The sequence below is a fragment of the Lissotriton vulgaris genome, chromosome 12 (genome assembly GCF_964263255.1).
Source record: "Lissotriton vulgaris chromosome 12, aLisVul1.2, whole genome shotgun sequence".
Taxonomy (NCBI): Eukaryota; Metazoa; Chordata; class Amphibia; order Caudata; family Salamandridae; genus Lissotriton; species Lissotriton vulgaris.
In genome coordinates, this window is record NC_141700.1 from 72,440,003 (window position 1) to 72,463,222 (window position 23,220).

At 44.4% G+C, this 23,220-nt stretch overlaps 1 protein-coding gene across 1 annotated transcript in view; it reads right to left on the reverse strand.

The window, feature by feature from the left end:
* The window catches only part of IZUMO4 (IZUMO family member 4), a 147,125-nt gene that overhangs the window by 96,571 nt on the left and 27,334 nt on the right, over positions 1 to 23,220 (reverse strand). The window contains exon 2 of the mRNA XM_086945490.1: positions 9,219 to 9,299. Coding sequence (XP_086801616.1) covers positions 9,219 to 9,299 — 81 coding nt within the window. The remainder of the gene's footprint in view (positions 1 to 9,218; positions 9,300 to 23,220) is intronic.

Sequence of the window (23,220 nt, forward strand, 5' to 3'; positions counted from 1 at the left end):
CACTCACACACGCAACGCCACGCACACATGCAACGTAAGTCACACACGCAACGCAAGTCACACACGCAACGCAAGTCACACACGCAACGCAAGTCACACACGCAACGCAAGTCACACACACTACGTAAGTCACACACGCAACGCCACTCACACACGCTACGCCACTCACACACGCTACGCCACTCACACACGCTACGCCACTCACACACGCAACGCCACTCACACACGCAAGCCCACTCACACACGCAACTCCACTCACACACGCAACGCCACGCACACACGCAACGTAAGTCACACACGCAACGCAAGTCACACACGCAACGCAAGTCACACACGCAACGCAAGTCACACACGCAACGCAAGTCACACACACTACGTAAGTCACACACGCAATGCCACTCACACACGCTACGCCACTCACACACGCTACGCCACTCACACACGCTACGCCACTCACACACGCTACGCCACTCACACACGCAACGCCACTCACACACGCAAGCCCACTCACACACGCAACTCCACTCACACACGCAACTCCACTCACAGACGCAACTCCACTCACACACGCAACGCCATGCACACACGCAACGCCACTCACACAAGCAACGCCACTCACACACGCAACGCAACGCACCCACGCAACACCACTCACACATGCAACACCACTCTCACATAACGCCACTCTATGCAACGCCACTCTATGCAACGCCACTCTACGCAACGCCACTCTACGCAACGCCACTCTACGCAACGCCACTCTACGCAACGCAACGCCACTCTACGCAACGCCACTCTACGCAACGCCACTCAACTACGCAACGCCACTCAACTACGCAACGCCACTCAACTACGCAACGCCACTCAACTACGCAACGCCACTCAACTACGCAACGCCACTCACACATGCAACGCCACTCACACATGCAACGCCACTCACACATGCAACGCCACTCACACATGCAACGCCACTCACACATGCAACGCCACTCACACATGCAACGCCACTCAACTACGCAACGCCACTCAACTACGCAACGCCACTCAACTACGCAACGCCACTCACAATGCAACGCCACTCACAATGCAATGCCACTCAACTACACAACGCCACTCAACTACGCAACGCCACTCACAATGCAACGCCACTCACAATGCAACGCCACTCACAATGCAACGCCACTCACACATGCAATGCCACTCACACATGCAACGCCACTCACACATGCAACGCCACTCACACATGCAACGCCACTCACACATGCAACGCCACTCACACATGCTACGCCTCTCACACAGGCAACGCCACTCACACAGGCAACGCCACTCACACAGGCAATGCCACTCACACAGGCAACGCCACTCACACAGGCAACGCCACTCACACAGGCAACGCCACTCACACAGGCAACGCCACTCACACACGCAACCCCACTCACACACACAACGCCACTCACACACACAACGCCACTCACACACACAACGTCACTCACACACGAAAAACAACTCACGTTGCCAATAGGTCTCGCAGTACGACAGTTGGAGCCATTACAATTGCAAATAACAATGCCTTTCACTTTCGTTATCATTTTAAATACATAAAGGGCTTTGTCATTTACAAAACCAATAGCTCCAACTTTCCTACTGCGAGACCTATTGGCAACGCCAGTGCTTGTTTGAATGTGAGTTTTTACCATGTCGAAAGAACTGGCCTTGATAAGGCAATCTTCTAGATATGGATATATCTGTATCGACTGCAACCGAAGGTGGGCTGCCACCGGGGCCAGTATGTTCGTGAACACTCTGGGGGCTGAGCGCAGTCCAAAGGGAAGAACTTTGAACTGGAAGTCCCTGCCAGCCACTCTGAACCTTAGAAACTTCCGGTGCCTGGGAAAAATTGGAACATGGAAGTATGCATCCTGAAGGTCGAGTGTTGCCATATACTCTCCCGCCGAAAGAAATTGGAGGATTTCTTGAAGTGTCAGCATCCTGAATGACAGTTTGTTGAGGAATTTGTTGAGGGCACGCAGGTCGAGGATGGGTCGCCATTCCCCGACTTCTTGCGAATAAGGAAAAATCTTGAGTAGAAGCCTTTTCCTTTCTGATGATGAGGTACCCTTTCTATTGCTCCCTTCCGAATCATAGTGTTGATCTGGGCAAACAGCTCCTTGAGATGTGCTGGAGGCGGTCCTCTTGGGGGGAGTTTGGAGGAGTTTTTACGAATTCCAAAATGTGACCTCTGACTACCACATCCAAAACCCATTTGTCTGTGGTAATCTTGGACCAATTTAAGTAATTTTGGGATATTTTTCCTCCAATTTGGTTCGGGTTGGGACAAAGTGGTGGCAGGATGCGTTTCTCACTTCTTATTGTCTCTTCCGCGATAGTTGGATTTTCCTCGAGACTGAGAGAAATTTCCTTTTCTCTGTCCGTAAGTCTGTTGACGATATGGCTGTAATCTTTGGTTTCCCTGGGCGGAAGTATAGGAGCGCTGTTGGTTATAGCCTCCTCTATTAGAGAAATTCCCTCTTCCTCTTGCTCCACGAAAGGAAGACTTCCTGTATTGTAAAGTGCCCAGCGAACGTGCTGTCTCGGTATCCTTCTTGATGGCTTCCAGAGCATCGTCAACATGCTTTCCAAATAAATACTCTCCATCAAATGCCATATCTATAATCCTTGTTTGGACCTCCTCCCTGTGCCTTTTGTACCGCTTTTGGCCGCAATAAGTGTGGCAGGGTATGCTCAGACGTGAGTCCCTTCCTCACTTTGCCACTGGATTCAAGCAAGCCGGGCTGAAGACGGCTGGAATGCCAGAAACCGGTCCTCGGTAGCTTGTTTCCGGTCCAGGGAAGGCATTGCTTGGTAGTTCAGGCTGGATTGTTCCCATGAGGCACAGGGTCAGACTGATTTGCATATAGCCATGTCTGAACTGGGGTTGCAGAGTGGGCTAAAGAACGGTGATGGATTAAACCCAGATCTTTTGACTGGGTGTGAGTGTTTGATTGGTTCAGATGCTCCATCCATTACCACCCCCTTTTGTACCGCTTTTGGCCACCATAAGTGTGGCAGGGTATGCTCAGACGTGAGTCCCTTGCTCACTTTGCCACTGGATTCAAGCAAGCCGGGCTGAAGACGGCTGGAATGCCAGAAACCGGTCCTCTGTAGCTTGTTTCCGGTCCAGGGAAGGCATGGCTTGGCAGTTCGGGCTGGACTGTTCCCATGAGGCACAGGGTCAGACTGATTAGCATATAGCCATGTCTGAACTGGGGTGGCAGAGTGGGCTAAAGAACGGTGATGGATTAAACCCAGATCCTTTGACTGGGTGTGAGTGTTTGATTGGTTCAGATGCTCCGTCCATTACCACCCCCTTTTATACCGCTTTTGGCCGCCATAAGTGTGGCAGGGTATGCTCAGACGTGAGTCCCTTGCTCACTTTGCCACTGGATTCAAGCAAGCCGGGCTGAAGACGGCTGGAATGCCAGAAACCGGTCCTCTGTAGCTTGTTTCTGGTCCAGGGAAGGCATGGCTTGGCGGTTCGGGCTGGACTGTTCCCATGAGGCACAGGGTCAGACTGATTTGCATATAGCCATGTCTGAACTGGGGTGGTAGAGTGGGCTAAAGAACGGTGATGGAGTAAACCCAGATCTTTTGACTGGGTGTGAGTGTTTGATTGGTTCAGATGCTCCGTCCATTACCACCCCCTTTTGTACCTCTTTTGGCCGCCATAACTGTGGCAGGGTATGCTCAGACGTGAGTCCCTTGCTCACTTTGCCACTGGATTCAAGCAAGCCGGGCTGAAGACGGCTGGAATGCCAGAAACCGGTCCTCGGTAGCTTGTTTCTGGTCCAGGGAAAGCATGGCTTGGTAGTTCAGGCTGGATTGTTCCCATGAGGCACAGGGTCAGACTGATTTGCATATAGCCATGTCTGAAGTGGGGTGGCAGAGTGGGCTAAAGAACGGTGATGGATTAAACCCAGATCTTTTGACTGGGTGTGAGTGTTTGATTGGTTCAGATGCTCCGTCCATTACCACCCCCTTTTGTACCGCTTTTGGCCGCCATAAGTCTGGCAGGGTATGCTCAGACGTGAGTTCCTTGCTCACTTTGCCACTGGATTCAAGCAAGCCGGGCTGAAGACGGCTGGAATGCCAAAAACCGGTCCTCGGTAGCTTGTTTCCGGTCCAGGGAAGGCATGGCTTGGCAGTTCGGCTGGACTGTTCCCATGAGGCACAGGGTCAGACTGATTTGCATATAGCCTAGTCTGAACTGGGGTAGCAGAGTGGGCTAAAGAACGGTGATGGATTAAACCCAGATCTTTTTACTAGGTGTGAGTGTTTGATTGGTTCAGATGCTCCGTCCATTACCACTGTCAGGGTTTGCCTAAGGCGACTACAGAACTACATAATCCACAAGGCTCAGCGGCTGGGAGGAGCAGGAAAATCCATTTAGCTTGCTCTCTTGCATTGTGGGTCGTACGTGATTTGCTGCTCAAACCTGAACCTGTGTTTGAACCTTACGGACCCATTCTAGACTGAGCTGCTGCTCAGCTGAGTGCTACATCTGTTTGCTTTGGAGCGTTGTAGGCGTCTGCCGAACGCTATAGCCGGGAGTGTCTTGTTTTCGATCGACGAGACGCCCGGTATAATTGGAACCGCTAGCGTGTCGGCTGATACGCTGGTAAGGCTAATAGTTTGCTCAGCGATTTGTCTACGTGCGCGGCGTCTGCCGAGCACCTTCTTGGGACCCTTGTTGATTGGACTTCGATCAATATAGTCGGGGCCGGTGGAAGAGTTACTGAACATTCGTGAGTACACGCGTTCTCAGAGGAGACGTGCTTCGTTGCTTTACACTCCACCCCTCCCTCTGAACTGAATTTAAAGGATTTTCAGTGAATGTTTGTGGAACCTACAGGTCGAGACTTTGTTCATTAATCGGATATGTGGATATAAAAGGATTGCCAGTGACTGACTTTGGAACTTGTAAATCGTGACTTTGTTTAGTCCTTGGATTACAAAACAATCTTGGATTTGGTTCGTACTCAACTGGGTTATTCTGGAATCCTCTATTTCATTTATTGTTTGTTTTCTTTTTGCTCTAATACCGATATCTTCGGAGAAGGATTACTTATTTTGGTATTAGAATGGAAAGGCTGGAAGGTATGCAAGTGATACAGAGTGATTTGATCTAGGGTGATTGGTGGTTGGTATTGCTTTGACGATTGGTTGTTCTTGATTATGTATTGCAGAAGAACTAACAGGGTATAGAGGCGTTATCTGATACCTACCAAAAAGGGAGAAGAACAGCCTACAGCTAGTGAATTTGGTAGGTGGTGTTTTAGCGAGAAATTACTGAGAGTAGTTAGAGATTTCATGTACTCATCAGTGTGTTTTCTTTTTCTTCTCGTTTCAGCCTCCCTTTCCCGTTCCAGTCCCTTCCTTACCTTTTCCCTCGCTTAATTTCCTTTATACTCTGTGTTGCTATACAGTCAGAGTGTAGGGCAGTTGGGAGGTGGACCCCCTTTTAAGCATCTACCAGATCCTGAGGAAGCAAGGTTGTGACAACCACCCCCTTTTGTATCAGAATAAGGATGCACCATATATTATTGATGCACACTGCATGATTGCCTGAAAACATTTTTTTCACAAAATCAATGTTATATCAAGTATTAAATTATACTTCCTGCACTGGCTCGCGGAGAACTGATGCACAATGAATGGAGCAACTCATTCACAATGAAAAAGTATATAATTGTGCAACCTTGATGTTCTGCTCTATTCTTTCAGATTTTTCACTTACACAGAAGGCTGTAAGGGCGCTGAAACCATAAGTACACGGTCCGGCATTCTGTTGATTCAGAGAAGGGTGCGCCTTAGCGTGCGCAGACCTCTCGATTCAACTCACTTGGTCCTGACGAAAACCTTACAAATTTTTTGAGCAGGTTGAAACATGTTGACCATATCTTCACAACAACACTGATACTTTCTGGTCAAATCACGCCAGTAGAAGTATCTCACCTGATTTTAACCGTGTCACATGACTCTAGAATAAACTTTTTGGGGAGTACATGAAAGACACTTTTTAATTCACTCACTTACAGTACACTTTCACAAAATTCACAAAAACCAGCTCCGCTGTAGTTACAGGCGTCGAAGCACACCTGGGTGGCACTCGGTCACTCAGGTGGACCCCTATGATGAAGCATGTCACCAACTACGTTGGTGAGAGAGGGTTTTTAAAAAAAAGAAAAAATTCTTTCTTTTTCTGCATCTCTCTCCACCCATCTTTGATCACTAGGACACTGTGTCCTAGGGATACTCTCTCTTTGTTTCGTAAATAGAGTTATTCCTTTACCATGCAATGCATATAATGTATATTTATGCTTACAATTCCTCAGTTCCCTCTGTAGTTCTCTCTCGAGACTGTGCAGACGGAGCCCCACTCTGTGCGTACATAATATATGATTATTGGTGTATATTTTCTCCTGTTTCTCTGACTCTTCATTTAGCATGGAAGGCTGAGAGGTGGTCAGTGGTGACTGGGGTGGCCCTAGTTGGGTAATTTCCTTCAAGGAACAGCTAGTTCCTTGTGAGCTTTCAGAAGATATAGGACCATTACACTTATGTGGCTGCAGAGTTTCTCAGCTAAATATAGATTTGCTACATAAATTGCCACATAATTTGCAGATTTCACAAAAAAATGTGTTTTCAGATTAAGTGGAGGAAACGAATACTTCCAGAAACTATGCCACACAATTTGCCTTTTTGCTACATATTTAGATAATCTTGCCACATAGTCCTAGTGCCCAGTCAAAGGTAAAGCTCTGCAAAGTAGTTTGGGAGCTGTCATAATGATGATGAAACCCATATTTCACAGGGAAGTCTGAAATATTCCCAGCGTAATGAGTAAGGAAGTGTCACCCAAATTCACACCAAACTAATGCAAATCTGCACCAAAGTATCACACCCAATGAGTGAGACTATGATGCAAGATGTAAATCCCACACTCAGTATGAGACATTGCAAAACGTCCCTTTGCACCATGATGATTCGGAAAGGGAGAAGGCATTGCGTCATCCTACAAATGCTGCAACTAAATGTTTGGTGCTGTTTAATTTACTCAAATGGTTTATTTCAAAAGATCAAGGTGGCATTTGATGGGACAGCGCCATGGTACTATTTGCTTGATACACTATGGTGGAAGTACTTTCATAAATACCTTGTGAGATAGCAACAACTTGAAGCTTATGAGAGGATGTTGTTCGGATATTCTGAGAGGTCCTGTGTGCTACTAACAAACTGGAATGGCATGGTGAGCAAAAAATGATGGATTTAGGCCCAGATCTCTGTACTGGGGTGAATGTATGACATTTTTCTGCATTCTGTCCATCAATTGTTCTTTTTGCATTTGCCACCTCGAGTGGGACGGGTATGCCCAGACTTGGGTTCCGTGCTCTTCATGACACTGGAGTCAAGCTATCCTGGCTGATGAGAGGTGAAGCCCCGAAACTGGTCCTAGGATGCTGTTTCCAGTCACGAGAGGACCTGTCCCTGCAGTTAAGGCTAGACTGTTCCCATTGAGCGCAGGGTCAAGTCTGATTTGCATATGTCTGGGTCCAAACTGGAATGGCATGGTAAGCAGAAAAATTATGGATTTAGGCCCATATCTCTTTACTTGGGTGAGTGTATGACATTGTTCTGCATTCTTTCCATCAATTGATCTTTTTGCACGAATATTTTCCAGGCACAAAGCACTCCTGGTAATATTAAGGGAACAGACAACAGAAGAACATGATTAACCTAGGCGTGGTGGTCGAGTACTATTATAATGCACTGAGGTGGGTAGCATCCCCCACTTGAATTAGATGCCCGGCATAGAAATATAGATTAAGTAAAACGGTGGAGGTAATCTATGTCGTTAAGGGATGTCCTATAAAAGTTACCTGAATGTATGGCCAGAGGCAAGACAAGATTCAGCTGTATTCGGATCGCACAAATTTCAGTCTGGCCACAGGCTTGACGGGGTAGTCGAAGGAAGTGTATAAATTACTACTTATTTGACAATATACTTGAAGTTGATTTGTGATAGCATTCTATGTCAGGGTCAAGTGCAAGGGTTGAAAAATGTTTTAAAATTCCTAACAAAGAAATAGAAGAAGTTGGCACTACCTCCCACCCCGGCCGTACACTCATTTGCCCCACATTTACTTTTGGGCCGCACAGACAGTCTCAGTGAGACAGCTCTTGAACATATTTTATGGAGTGAGATCCTCTCTGAGACCTGTAAGAGTCAATTTGTGATCAGGTACTACCCATTGGCTGGAAAATAAGTGGAGCAGGACAGCCATGGCCCTGTGAGGCTATCCCCCGAACATTTTGACAACAAGATCCTTGAACATATTGCCTACAAGCTCTTTGATCTCTTTTGAGAAAACAGGTCTGCCTTCTCAAAATTTTCAAGGCATATATACTCTGAGAAATCAATCACATCCTCTCTGAGAGCATACGTACTGTTCTGTTTGTGAACCATTCCCATGTAGGAGCACACCAATCACCTTACTGCCAGGACTTTCAATCACTCAGGATGTGGCTCGATCACCTCATCCACCAGCCAGCGATAAAATACTCTAAAACTTTCCTGGTGAACTCATTCCTAGTGACTGCCCAGAGGCCCACAACAAAAGTGTACTTGCTGCATTTGCATGTTCAATCAATTCTTTATGCTCATAAGAGTGTAGATAGAACTATAAGGGTTTTATGCAAGAGAGCAAAATAACTTGCCTTTGCCACCTCTGTGAGAGTACCACAAAAAGGAGCAAACTATGTTTTTGCATTACAGATTTCAATGAAAGCCCTAATTTACAGAGTGAAAGAAATTGCAGACTGCACCCAGTCAAGTCAAGCATTCTTCTGAATCTTTATTTTACTGTGTTTACTCATGCAGCGATCATCTGTATTCAGGTTGCCACCCTTAATATTTCTACATTAGTTGCAACACTATGTCAATCCTGATCAGTACTTCTTTGATGGCTGTCCAATATTAATTCCTGGGGGACAGTATTCTTTTCAGATTATTAGATATCCACATAGTATAAAATTACATACAATGATCTGAATGGGAATCAATTACATACGTGGTTATCATCCTCAAAATGTACCATGGATTCAGCCATTGGGGATCATCCACAATAAAATAACTCTTTTTACAAAAAAGCAAACTTTACCCGGCGTGTATAGGAACTCCTTGTACATGTTGTCAAGCTTATCAAATACTTTCTTTGAGACTTCTTGTAGTTTATCTGGCGCTGGGAATGCAGAAAAGAAACAATGAGCGAGTGGACATGAAAAAAGAAAACAACTAACTGCTCAATTGTTTGCAAACAACTGTTAGTAGACTCAGACTTAAAATACAAGTTTATTTGTAATAATGAATAAGTCATAAAACCTATACAAAATTCAACCATTATATCTATTTCCTAAAATGCAATACATAAAATGATACTGTTTCTTTATTAAATCATAAAACACAACAGATAAGAAAAGAATAAATAATCTTAAAACCACAAAAATAAACTCTCAGAGGTTGTAGTGCCTTAAACACTTGCCCCAAAAATGTGCTATATTATGTTGCATACCAGTGCTTAATTGTACTATTCTTTATTTTGATTGGCACTTTCTGAAAATATTCTAAAACTATTGACACTGCTGTACGATTTGGTAATACATGTGTTAGACGGGAATCACAATACTTTTTTATACCATTAAAAGGGGGAAGTCAATATTTTTATAGGGAAATTTATAAGAGCAAAGTAATTGATACTGCATACTTATTCGGAATAATGCTTGATTTCTGGTATATCTCTGCACATTAGGGAAATGACCAGTCCCCGATCAGCCCCTTCTGTCCATTTTAATTTGGCACCCCTACTAACATACTTAGGAAGGAAAGCTAAGGAAACTGAAGGACTAATAACAAGATGTTTAGCAGTCGAATTAGATGTATGACATTCTTATTTAAATTTCTCTTGTATGCTTTTTTAAAATCTTATGTACTGTGTGAACTTGTTTATGGTTTTAATTGACTAATAAACTATATACATATGATATATCTAGCGTCTTCCAAGGTATGAACTATTCAATGTGCAGTCTATCTGCTCGAATGGCACTGACCCAATCTTACGTGAGGTATTTATTATTTGTGTTCTTCACTACTTTAAGATAATATTCAATCCATTTTCCATTTCTGACCACTAATTAAGCAACATAATGGGGACGGTATATCCAGGACCCAACTCCACTCCTATGTACAACTAGAGTGAGTTAAATAATAGAAGCACATTTGAACATGTATATTTATTGTCTATAGAAATGTTGCTCTGTAAAATTTATTTTAAAAAACTTAATTCAATGTTAATTATTTGAAGCATATTTTTAAAAGAAGTAACATAAATCAGACAGAAACGTTAGATTTATATATTTTTTTAAACTGTCATAGACTAAGCAATGTTCATAGACTCAGAACAACTTTGATATGTAATATAAACAAATTCTTTTCATTCATCCATTCTTCTCAGCACCCGTCCACATTTCTTTCTATCCATCTTTTTCTCCATCCACCCTCAGACAGCACAGAAGCCAGCACAAACCACAGCAAGGAGCTCTTCACCATCGTGAAGGAGTTCTCCAACCCCGCAGCTGCCAAGAACAACTTCATCCCCTCCCAAGAACTGTGTGACACATTGGCAAACTTCTTCCACTACAAGATCCCAGTTATCTATGAAGACTTCAAAGCCCCTCGCCACCAACAGTTTCAGCCTGCTCACACCCATGCTAACCCTGAACACCTGATCACCCATTAGGACCTTCTCACAACTCAAACCACTATCTCTATAATGAATTTGGGGCACTTGGGAGCTCCCACGGACCCCTGTCCCCACCACATTTTCAACCTCGGGAGCACAACGATTGGCAGCAAGCTCAAGAAAATCCTGAACACCTCCATCGTCTCAAACTACTTCTTTGAGGAATGGAAACATGTTAAAGTGAGGCCCCTCCTTAATAAAACATCCACCAACCCAGCAGAACCGAAGACCTACTGGCTCATCTGCCTGCCCCCTACTCCAGCAAAGGTTCCCGAGAAGAGTATCAACCAGCAACTCACCAGATAACTGGAACACAACACATCCTGGACTCCACTCAATTTGGATTCCCATCCAACCAATCAAGTGACTTGCAAATCTCAACCACTCACCCCTAGGGGTCACAAAGAGCTGGGGGCAATGGGGGAGGGACTGCTGATCCATCTAAGGCACTGTAGTTCTTGGCGACTGTGAATTCGTTGGTGAAGGAGGGGATCAGCTGGGTGTCGTCGGCATAGGAGACGATGTTGAGTTTGTGGTTCTTGACGATGGCTGAGAGCCGGGGCCATGTAGATGTTGAAGAGAGTCGGGCTCTGGGAGGAGCCCTGAGACACTCCGCAGCTGATCTTTGTGCGTTCAGAGTGGTACAGTGGTAGTCTGCCTTTAGTGTTTGGCCGGTAAGGAAGGAGCAGATCCATTCCAGGGCTTTGTCGCGGATGCCGGCGTCGTGGAGTCATGTGCATAGGGTGCAGTGGAAGACTGGCTCAAAGGGGGCCGAGAGGTCCAGGAGGATGAGGGCTGCAGTTTTGCCTCAGTTGAGGAGGGTGCGGAAGTCATCTGTGGCAGCGAGGAGAGAGGTTTTGGTCCTGTGGTTGCTTTGGAAGCTGGATTGGAAGAGGTCCAGGATATGGTTCGCTTCGATGAACTTGGAAAGTTGAGAGTTGATGGCCTTTTCGATGACCTTGGCTGGGAAGGTGAGCACACAGCACCTAAACAGCCATGATCGCAGCCACCGACATCAGGGTCCTACTGGACCACAGCAAAACTGCAGTCCTCATCCTGTCCTGTCAGCCGCCTTTGAAACCATCTCCCATCACATTTTGATCAAAAGACTCTACCACATCAGGCTCCAGGGAAACGCCCTCAAATGGATCGCTTCATACCTCACCGGAAGAACCCAGAGACTCCATCTCCCATTGTTCATCTTGGAGCCCAAGAAGATAATTTGTGGCGTAACTCAAGGATCATCCCTCAGTCCCACTCTCTTCAACACGTACATGACCCCCCTGACCAGCGCCGTCAGCTCGCATGAACTCAACATCATCTCCTACGCCAACTACACCCAGCTTGTTCTCTTGCGATCAGAAGATCCCTCCACCACCAGAATCAACTTTCACAGATGTATGATGAATGTCACTGTAACGGCGTGGGACCGCTGTATACTCCGGTTCATGACCGGGGGTCAGTTCATCAGCTCTCACCTACTTCCTCCCCTTCTTTCTGCTTCCCACAGAACGTCGATATTGACTTACGGGATCAAGAGAACGATATGGTACACTGGCCCTTTCACCTTGACACGGCTGACGAGTGGGCAGAGCTACCCCAGGACGTGGAGACGTCTTATACGGACAACAGCCAATCGAGAGTGTGCTTGTTCACCCGGAGGGAGAGAGTTGGCGAGTGGAGTGTAGCTGAGGAGAAAAGCGAAGCGGAGGACAACTTGGGAGAATTCGAGGAAGCTGAGACCGGAGGAGGAGAGGCGTGTACAGCGACGGTGAAGCCAGGAGGCCAACGTCTTCACGAGTCGCCCTGCCATACACCCGGGGGAGGTGTATGGCTTACCCAGGTACGGAACAAGATCAGGGGTTGGGTCGGGCGTAAGGGCGGTTCCACAGTGTGATCTTGGTATCCCCCTGTCCCCGGTTTACCCCTACCCTGAGCACTACCCCTCACATGGTCACTGTATATAGTCGTGTTGCACGGGTTTTTGCTTCCTCACTCCCTTTTCCCGATATCGATCTACACCTCAGAATACTACACTCACAAAGTGTTGTCTCATTCTGTTTGTTCCGAGAGCCAAGACGGAACCAGATGAAGCACTTCATCGACGGACTCCGGAAAGAACCCGTCGAGCTGATCCCATAAAGTCCTGCTCAAAGAGGTCCGAAAGGAGTCGTTCACTGCATCGGACATTGCCTGACAGGAAAACGTGTACTGACTTGCTGTATAGTAAAATAAAACCTACGGCAACAAAGACCCACTTGTTACCTATTCTTCCTGCGCCCGTCACAGTCACCGACTGGATGAAGGACAACTGTCGCTGGCTTAACACAGACAAGATGGAAGTCCTAATCTTTGGGAACAATACATCACCATGGAACTACGCTTGGTGGCCTGCAGAACTTGGCTAATTCCCTGTCCCGACAGACCATGGCCGCAACCTCGGCATCACCTTCAACAGCAAGCTATCTGTGAAGAAACAGGTAAAAGCAGTCTCATCCGCCTGCTTCCATAGTCTAAGCATGCTCCACAAAATCTTCAGGTGGCTCCTAGTCAATGCCAGAAGGACAGTCAGGCAGGCCCTCATCACCAGCAGGCTGCACTTCAGGAACACACTATATGTAGGAATCCCCACATGCCTCCTAAAGAGACTACAGACAATACAGAACTCGGCGGCAAGACTCATCCTCTACCTCCACAGACAGACCCACATCACACCCCACCTCAAGAAGTTACATTGGCTCCTGATGCAGAAGAGATGTCAAATCAAGATGCTGACCCATGCATACAAGGCCTTGCACAAAGAAGGCCAGGCATACATCAACAAGAGCATGAGCTTTCACCAACCGTCCAGACACCTACGATCCATCTCACTCTTCCTCGTAGAAGCCGCCGAAGCAACAGCAGAGGACGCTCCTTTTCGCATCTGGTGGCCAAAGCTCAGAATGACCTTCCCCTGCATCTCAGGACTACATCATCGCTCCGGCAATTCAGGAAAACTGAAGACCTAGCTGTTCGAATGAAGAAGTAAACCACAAAGCAGTTCGCAACTCAAGCGCCTCTAGACCCTCAAAGGTGATCTGCAGCCGCATTTCATAAATTGATTCATTGATTCATTCATCCATCCATCATTCTCTCTATCTATCCCTCATCTATGCTTAATCCCTCCATGTCTGTATCTTCCCAGGACTCTGTCTATCCATCTCACATTCATCCATCCTTTCCTTCTTCCACCATTCATTTTACATAAATCCTTCTCTCAGCCCTCATTCACTTTTTTCAAGCTTTGTTCCACTTGTTTCATCACTGCACTACTGCATCATACTATCTTCTTCTAGCGAAATTTATGAGCTTCTGTTTGTAGACCAGCAATCTACGATCACATCAGAGAGCTATAAACATAAATGTTGAGGTTTTATGTTAAACAACTTCCAGAGCAAACCAAGGCTCAAACTGCCTAAGTGGGGGGTTCATGAAGACCCAGGTTCTTAATATGGAATCCTAAAAGAACTATTCTCCACAGCTTGAATTATTTTCTGTGCCAATTATGGGACAGCAAAATGTAAGTTCTGTTCACATAGTTGTGTAACCTTTAAGGCTTGCACAGTGGTAAAAGTTTGCAGAATTTGCAAAACTGTGACCTTACTCCCAAAACTATTGTAAACAAGCATTGGCAAAGCAAATAGGCCTAGCCTTTTAGTTACGCCAACGCAGTCCTATTTGCTTTGCTAATTCTTTTTGACTGGGCTGTTCAATATGACAAAAAACATGATGATATATACGTACACATGCGTCAGCACACAAGCGCAGGTGGTCCTAGTTTAATGATGCAGGCATGTACATATGTCATGACACAGCTGCTATTGTTTTGTAATTGTATTGTAATTGCATACTACCCCTGACGAGGCATCAAAGCACTTTTTCGGCGAGTAGCACGCTACTCTGGAACCCATAGAGGATTAGTGTTGAATTAGTATAGTGAAACATGCGAGTACATTTTTAGTGGTGGATAGGTTAGTCAGTTATTTGGATTTGGAATGATAGCAGAAGGATAGAGGAGGACAAAGGTTTGTATTTTTATAGCGCTTGTTGACGCATGCTATTCAGGAAGCCTACAAAGGATTAGTGGTGAATTAATATGGTGAAATATGAAGTAATTTCAGTGGTGGATATTAGTCAGTTACTTGGAGTGAGAATGCTAGCGGAGGGATAAAAGGGGAAGAAAGATTTGCATTCATATAGCACTTGTTACCCCTGATGGGTGTTGAAGCGCTTTTCTGGCGAGTAGCACGCCACTCCGGAACCCATAAAGGATTACTGTTGAAAATTAGTATAGTAAAAAAATATTAAGTAATTTGAGTAGTGGATATGTTATTCAGTTATTTGGGTGGTATATTAGTATAGTTTAATATGGAATTTGAGAAGTGAACATGTTAGTCTGTTAATTTCGATTGAAAAGGATAGTGGAGGGATAAAAGAGTGAAAGATGTTTTATTTATTTTTAGCATTAGGAGGAGGCTTTTGGATGAGTAAAAAGAAGTTTTGGAGGAGAGGACTCAGAGGAAAGAATTTAGAAAGGTTTGTTTTAGGGGATCGGTATAGTAATAGAGGTGTCAGATGATGCAAGGAGGGGTAGAGTAGGAGAGAGTCTAGAAAGGGTTATTTTGGCAATCATAGTAGTGGTATGGGGTTTGGGATAAATGAGCGAGTGGGTGTAGAGGATATATTGATAGATGTATAGGATGAGAGATAGGGTAGTGCATTCGAAGGAGTAGAAGAAGAAGTTTGAGATGAGTCAAAAGGTTGGGCTAGAAGATATATTGAGCGAAGTATAGGCTGAGAAATAGATTCGTGCATTGAAAATGCTAAATTAGAAGAAAGTGATAAATATATAGATCCATAATTACATTGAAAGTATATAGATACATAAAGGAGGTAAGTATATGTAGATTAAAGATATTGATAGAGGCACAGGATGAGAAATAAGGTAATGCATTGGATATGCTTTTTCAGGAGAAAAGTAACAGACAAACAGATCCAACTACATGGAAGGTACATAGATGCACAATGGAAGTATGTACATGTAGACCAAAGAAGATTTTTATTTATTTATTATTATTATTTTTTCTCTCAACAACATAATTATTTTACATGCTTATACAAAGTAATACACAAAGATAGGTACATATCTATAGTGAAAAAAAATGCTTGTATATAGAGGGATATGCTGTAAATGTCTGTTAGCGTATGGTGCTTATGTGGGGAAGAGCCAAATCTTGAGTAGTTTTCTGAAGATAAGGTGGTTATTGGTGGACCTTATGTTGGGGGGTAAAGAGTTCCATAGTTTTGCTGCTTGAACAGAGAAGGATGTGCCACCCATGGTTTTTTTCTTGTATGGTGGGATTTTGAGGCGAGATGCTCCTTTAGAGCGGAAGTTCCTTTGTTGAATGTGTTTGGGGATTTTATTCCTGATGAAGAGCGGTCCCATTCCATGTATTGCTTTGTGGGTGATACAAAGCAGCTTGAACGTGGATCTTCTGGCAACCGCTAACCAATGCAGGGCTTCTGGCAGCCGAGTTCTTAATCCGTTGTAGTCTTTTCATGGTCGTTAAAGGTGATCCGTGGTAGAGGCTATTGGCGTAATCGAGTTTGGACAGAACAAGGGAGATGGTAGCTTGGACCTTGTGTGGAAATCCCAAATGAGGGAAAATTCGTGGCAGCGTTTTTATAGTAGCAAAGCTTGATCTTGCTAGTTTATCCACTTGGGCATTCATCGACGGACTCCGGAAAGAACCCGTCGAGCTGATCCCATAAAGTCCTGCTCAAAGAGGTCCGAAAGGAGTCGTTCACTGCATCGGACATTGCCTGACAGGAAAACGTGTACTGACTTGCTGTATAGTAAAATAAAACCTACGGCAACAAAGACCCACTTGTTACCTATTCTTCCTGCGCCCGTCACAGTCACCGACTGGATGAAGGACAACTGTCGCTGGCTTAACACAGACAAGATGGAAGTCCTAATCTTTGGGAACAATACATCACCATGGAACTACGCTTGGTGGCCTGCAGAACTTGGCTAATTTCCTGTCCCGACAGACCATGGCCGCAACCTCGGCATCACCTTCAACAGCAAGCTATCTGTGAAGAAACAGGTAAAAGCAGTCTCATCCGCCTGCTTCCATAGTCTAAGCATGCTCCACAAAATCTTCAGGTGGCTCCTAGTCAATGCCAGAAGGACAGTCAGGCAGGCCCTCATCACCAGCAGGCTGCACTTCAGGAACACACTATATGTAGGAATCCCCACATGCCTCCTAAAGAGACTACAGACAATACAGAACTCGGCGGCAAGACTCATCCTCTACCTCCACAGACAGACCCACATCACACCCCACCTCAAGAAGTTACATTGGCTCCTGATGCAGAAGAGATGTCAGATCAAGATGCTGACCCATGCATACAAGGCCTTGCACAAAGAAGGCCAGGCATACATCAACAAGAGCATGAGCTTTCACCAACCGTCCAGACACCTACGATCCATCTCACTCTTCCTCGTAGAAGCCGCCGAAGCAACAGCAGAGGACGCTCCTTTTCGCATCTGGTGGCCAAAGCTCAGAATGACCTTCCCCTGCATCTCAGGACTACATCATCGCTCCGGCAATTCAGGAAAACTGAAGACCTAGCTGTTCGAATGAAGAAGTAAACCACAAAGCAGTTCGCAACTCAAGCGCCTCTAGACCCTCAAAGGTGATCTGCAGCCGCATTTCATAAATTGATTCATTGATTCATTCATCCATCCATCATTCTCTCTATCTATCCCTCATCTATGCTTAATCCCTCCATGTCTGTATCTTCCCAGGACACTGTCTATCCATCTCACATTCATCCATCCTTTCCTTCTTCCACCATTCATTTTACATAAATCCTTCTCTCAGCCCTCATTCACTTTTTTCAAGCTTTGTTCCACTTGTTTCATCACTGCACTACTGCATCATACTATCTTCTTCTAGCGAAATTTATGAGCTTCTGTTTGTAGACCAGCAATCTACGATCACATCAGAGAGCTATAAACATAAATGTTGAGGTTTTATGTTAAACAACTTCCAGAGCAAACCAAGGCTCAAACTGCCTAAGTGGGGGGTTCATGAAGACCCAGGTTCTTAATATGGAATCCTAAAAGAACTATTCTCCACAGCTTGAATTATTTTCTGTGCCAATTATGGGACAGCAAAATGTAAGTTCTGTTCACATAGTTGTGTAACCTTTAAGGCTTGCACAGTGGTAAAAGTTTGCAGAATTTGCAAAACTGTGACCTTACTCCCAAAACTATTGTAAACAAGCATTGGCAAAGCAAATAGGCCTAGCCTTTTAGTTACGCCAACGCAGTCCTATTTGCTTTGCTAATTCTTTTTGACTGGGCTGTTCAATATGACAAAAAACATGATGATATATACGTACACATGCGTCAGCACACAAGCGCAGGTGGTCCTAGTTTAATGATGCAGGCATGTACATATGTCATGACACAGCTGCTATTGTTTTGTAATTGTATTGTAATTGCATACTACCCCTGACGAGGCATCAAAGCACTTTTTCGGCGAGTAGCACGCTACTCTGGAACCCATAGAGGATTAGTGTTGAATTAGTACAGTGAAACATGCGAGTACATTTTTAGTGGTGGATAGGTTAGTCAGTTATTTGGATTTGGAATGATAGCAGAAGGATAGAGGAGGACAAAGGTTTGTATTTTTATAGCGCTTGTTGACGCATGCTATTCAGGAAGCCTACAAAGGATTAGTGGTGAATTAATATGGTGAAATATGAAGTAATTTCAGTGGTGGATATTAGTCAGTTACTTGGAGTGAGAATGCTAGCGGAGGGATAAAAGGGGAAGAAAGATTTGCATTCATATAGCACTTGTTACCCCTGATGGGTGTTGAAGCGCTTTTCTGGCGAGTAGCACGCCACTCCGGAACCCATAAAGGATTACTGTTGAAAATTGGTATAGTAAAAAAATATTAAGTAATTTGAGTAGTGGATATGTTATTCAGTTATTTGGGTGGTATATTAGTATAGTTTAATATGGAATTTGAGAAGTGAACATGTTAGTCTGTTAATTTCGATTGAAAAGGATAGTGGAGGGATAAAAGAGTGAAAGATGTTTTATTTATTTTTAGCATTAGGAGGAGGCTTTTGGATGAGTAAAAAGAAGTTTTGGAGGAGAGGACTCAGAGGAAAGAATTTAGAAAGGTTTGTTTTAGGGGATCGGTATAGTAATAGAGGTGTCAGATGATGCAAGGAGGGGTAGAGTAGGAGAGAGTCTAGAAAGGGTTATTTTGGCAATCATAGTAGTGGTATGGGGTTTGGGATAAATGAGCGAGTGGGTGTAGAGGATATATTGATAGATGTATAGGATGAGAGATAGGGTAGTGCATTCGAAGGAGTAGAAGAAGAAGTTTGAGATGAGTCAAAAGGTTGGGCTAGAAGATATATTGAGCGAAGTATAGGCTGAGAAATAGATTCGTGCATTGAAAATGCTAAATTAGAAGAAAGTGATAAATATATAGATCCATAATTACATTGAAAGTATATAGATACATAAAGGAGGTAAGTATATGTAGATTAAAGATATTGATAGAGGCACAGGATGAGAAATAAGGTAATGCATTGGATATGCTTTTTCAGGAGAAAAGTAACAGACAAACAGATCCAACTACATGGAAGGTACATAGATGCACAATGGAAGTATATACATGTAGACCAAAGAAGATTTTTATTTATTTATTATTATTATTTTTTCTCTCAACAACATAATTATTTTACATGCTTATACAAAGTAATACACAAAGATAGGTACATATCTATAGTGAAAAAAATGCTTGTATATAGAGGGATATGCTGTAAATGTCTGTTAGCGTATGGTGCTTATGTGGGGAAGAGCCAAATCTTGAGTAGTTTTCTGAAGATAAGGTGGTTGTTGGTGGACCTTATGTTGGGGGGTAAAGAGTTCCATAGTTTTGCTGCTTGAACAGAGAAGGATGTGCCACACATGGTTTTTTTCTTGTATGGTGGGATTTTGAGGCGAGATGCTCCTTTAGAGCGGAAGTTCCTTTGTTGAATGTGTTTGGGGATTTTATTCCTGATGAAGAGCGGTCCCATTCCATGTATTGCTTTGTGGGTGATACAAAGCAGCTTGAACGTGGATCTTCTGGCAACCGCTAACCAATGCAGGGCTTCTGGCAGCCGAGTTCTTAATCCGTTGTAGTCTTTTCATGGTCGTTAAAGGTGATCCGTGGTAGAGGCTATTGGCGTAATCGAGTTTGGACAGAACAAGGGAGATGGTAGCTTGGACCTTGTGTGGAAATCCCAAATGAGGGAAAATTCGTGGCAGCGTTTTTATAGTAGCAAAGCTTGATCTTGCTAGTTTATCCACTTGGGCATTCATCGACAGCTTGGAGTCCATGGTCATTCCGAGGTTTCTTACTTCCTTCGATATTTTAGGCAGTGATCCCAGTTCATCAGGCCATGCGGCAAGCGGGTTGTAATGTTTCCAATCGCCACACGTGAGTATTTCAGTTTTTGAAGCATTCAATTTGAGATGGCTCCAGGTCATCCACCGATCCACAGCTCTAAAACAGCTGAAAATTGGTGATTTTCCAATGTCTTTGGGGCATTCCAGTTGAAGGAGTATTTGCGTGTCATCTGCATAGTTATAGCACGTGAGGTGACGGCAGCAACCCCGTTGCGGTCAACTGTATTCTTTAGGTCATCCCAGTTGGCAAGGAGGGCAGATTCAGTGCCTCTTCCTGGACGGAATCCTGTTTGGAAGTCTGAAAGTATGTCATTCTCTTCAATAAATTGTAACATCTGGGCAAACGCTGCTCTTTCTATGAGTTTGCCCAGGAACGGTTCATTTGTAATGGGTCAGTAGTTGTCAGGGTTCAGCGGGTCCAAGTTTGGTTTCTTCAGTAAAATTCGTATGTATGACTTTTTGAGTTCTTCTGGAAATATTCCAGTAGTTAAGGAATTGTTGATGATTCTTCTTACTGGAATGGCAGCAGAGGTTGTCTTGAAAGTTTGTGGCGGACAGGGGTCAGAAGGGCTGCCGGCAGGCCTGCTTGCTTTGACCAGGTCCAAAAATTCATCGTGTGAGATGTGTTGGAAAAAACGGAGAGGCTTGATTAGAGCATTCTTGGATTGTTGTTTTGTACAAGGGTTAGTGCTGGAGCTTTGTTTCTGTTTTAAGTATGATTCCAATGTGTCTGCTTTGTCCGTGTAATGATTTGCCAGTTTGTCTGTGAAATCTTGAGTAACAGGATGAGTTCCTTCTAGGCAATTTGGTTTGCGAAATTCATTTGAGTATTTTATAGAATTATTTATTTGCACATTTAGGGTTTTGAATTCTGTCTGAATAGTACCTTTTCTTAGCTTTTTTGATAGCCGACTTGTATAATCTGTTAACTTTCTGTAGGTAAAGTTTGTCTTGTTTGGCGTTTGTTTTGAGCCAGGTAAGTTGCAGCTTTCTAATTTGTTGTTTTATGTCTTTTATTTCTATGTTTCTCCAAGGCACTTTCTTTCTTTTGTTCTGTTGTGTGGTGTGGTTTTGAGTGGTCCAAACAATAGGAGCTATAGGGGGAAAAAAACGTGAACAGGCCGCCCCCCACTCAACGTATTACCAATCAACAATGGACCTGATCACTAGTAATTACACCAAGCTTTCACCGTCCAGCACTACAGGGGTTATTATACTCATTATACCTCCCTCACAGGCTTAACTACGTCCCTAGGCTGTGGTGTGTACAAGTTTCTAAAATGTTCATACCATCATAGTCCACCCAATGTGCAAGAAAAAGTGTGGAAAGGAAAGGAGGTACCTCACGGTCGTAACACCAAAGTGACTGCTAGCTGGTACTCATCAGCAAGTCCACTTATCATCATCTGTTACCACCTTTCCTGTTTAAAGAAACATGTGTGTTTGTGTTGTTTAACAAAAACCTTCACCCATGAAAACAAAGAAAACTCAAAACCTAAGTGTTATAGCAAGCTAATGTCATGTATGCCCAAAGGACCCCATGAGGATATAAGCAGATAATCCTCTCAATTAAAACTTGGTGAAGCTACCTAGCTGAAACTACCTTTATTTGGTGCTGCTAGCTTCCCACATTAAAAATGGTTCAAATCAAACCATAATCAATCACGCTGCCGACATGTTTCATTGCCCATATAGAATTTCAGGCAACTTCTTCAGGGCTTTTGGGGTTCCAGATTAAGCTTCTCATGGTAGGTTCACATCAAACCATCTGGTTGCGCCCATCATATATACCTGCAACCATAGATGCCAGTGGCGGGAAAAACTGTTATGCGTCAAATGATCGCGTTTCCCCTCAGTGAGTGCCCAAAGGTCCTTTCACCGCTACCGGTAGTATCCGGTCTTTGAATCAATGCAAAGACCGGATACTACCGGTAGCGGTGACAGGACCTTTGGACACTCACTGTGGGGAAACGCGATCATTTGACGCATAACAGTTTTCGCGCCCCTGGCATCTATGGTTTCAGGTATATATGATGGACGCAACCAGATGGTTTGATGTATATGTTTCATGGAATGGATTTGGTTTTGTAGTATTGTTTGTGAGAGGAGGTTGTGACGTAGAGGGGGTGGTGATGTGTTTATGAGTAGAGTGTATGTTGTGTGTAAGAGGGAATGAAGTAGAGGTGAGAGTGTTTATCTCAGACTGGGTTGTTGCAAGAGTTACAAAGTGTGGTGGTGTGCAGTGTGTGTGTTGTGTTTTAGTGTTATTATGGTAGAAGGGAGAGTAGGGTGTTTGTTGGACAACTGATGGAAGGATGATTATATGTTTGTTAGTGATAAAAGGTGGTCTGTTAGGTGTAATTCCAGCAGGGAGAGTGTGTATGAATGGGGTGTAATTATGTATGGTGTTGATTGGCCTTGTTTTAGCGATGAGTGTATTGGTTAGTGGTATAGGATAGAGTTGTGTACTGTTTGTCGGTAATGGTGGATATGTGTGGTAGTTGGGATGGTAGGGTTTGTAGATGTGGTTTGATTGGGTTTGTAGTGCAGGCTGGTACATTAATCTGTGCATAGTGTTGTGCATGGTGTGCATTTGGTGTGAGTGGGTTGCTCTGTTTGTGGATGGTGTGGGCTGGGTATAGCTAAATGAGAAAAAGGGCAGCATTTCTGGCCCTGGTCCCAACCAGTCTCAAACAGGCAACTGCCCTTGCCCTCTCTGCCCTTAACAGGCTCTAACAGGCAATTGCCCTTGGAACTGCCCTTGTCCTCTCTGCCCTTAGCCTCGACGCCCGGGCTGAGACACCCTAAGCCTGGCCCTTTATAGTCCTAGTAATCAGG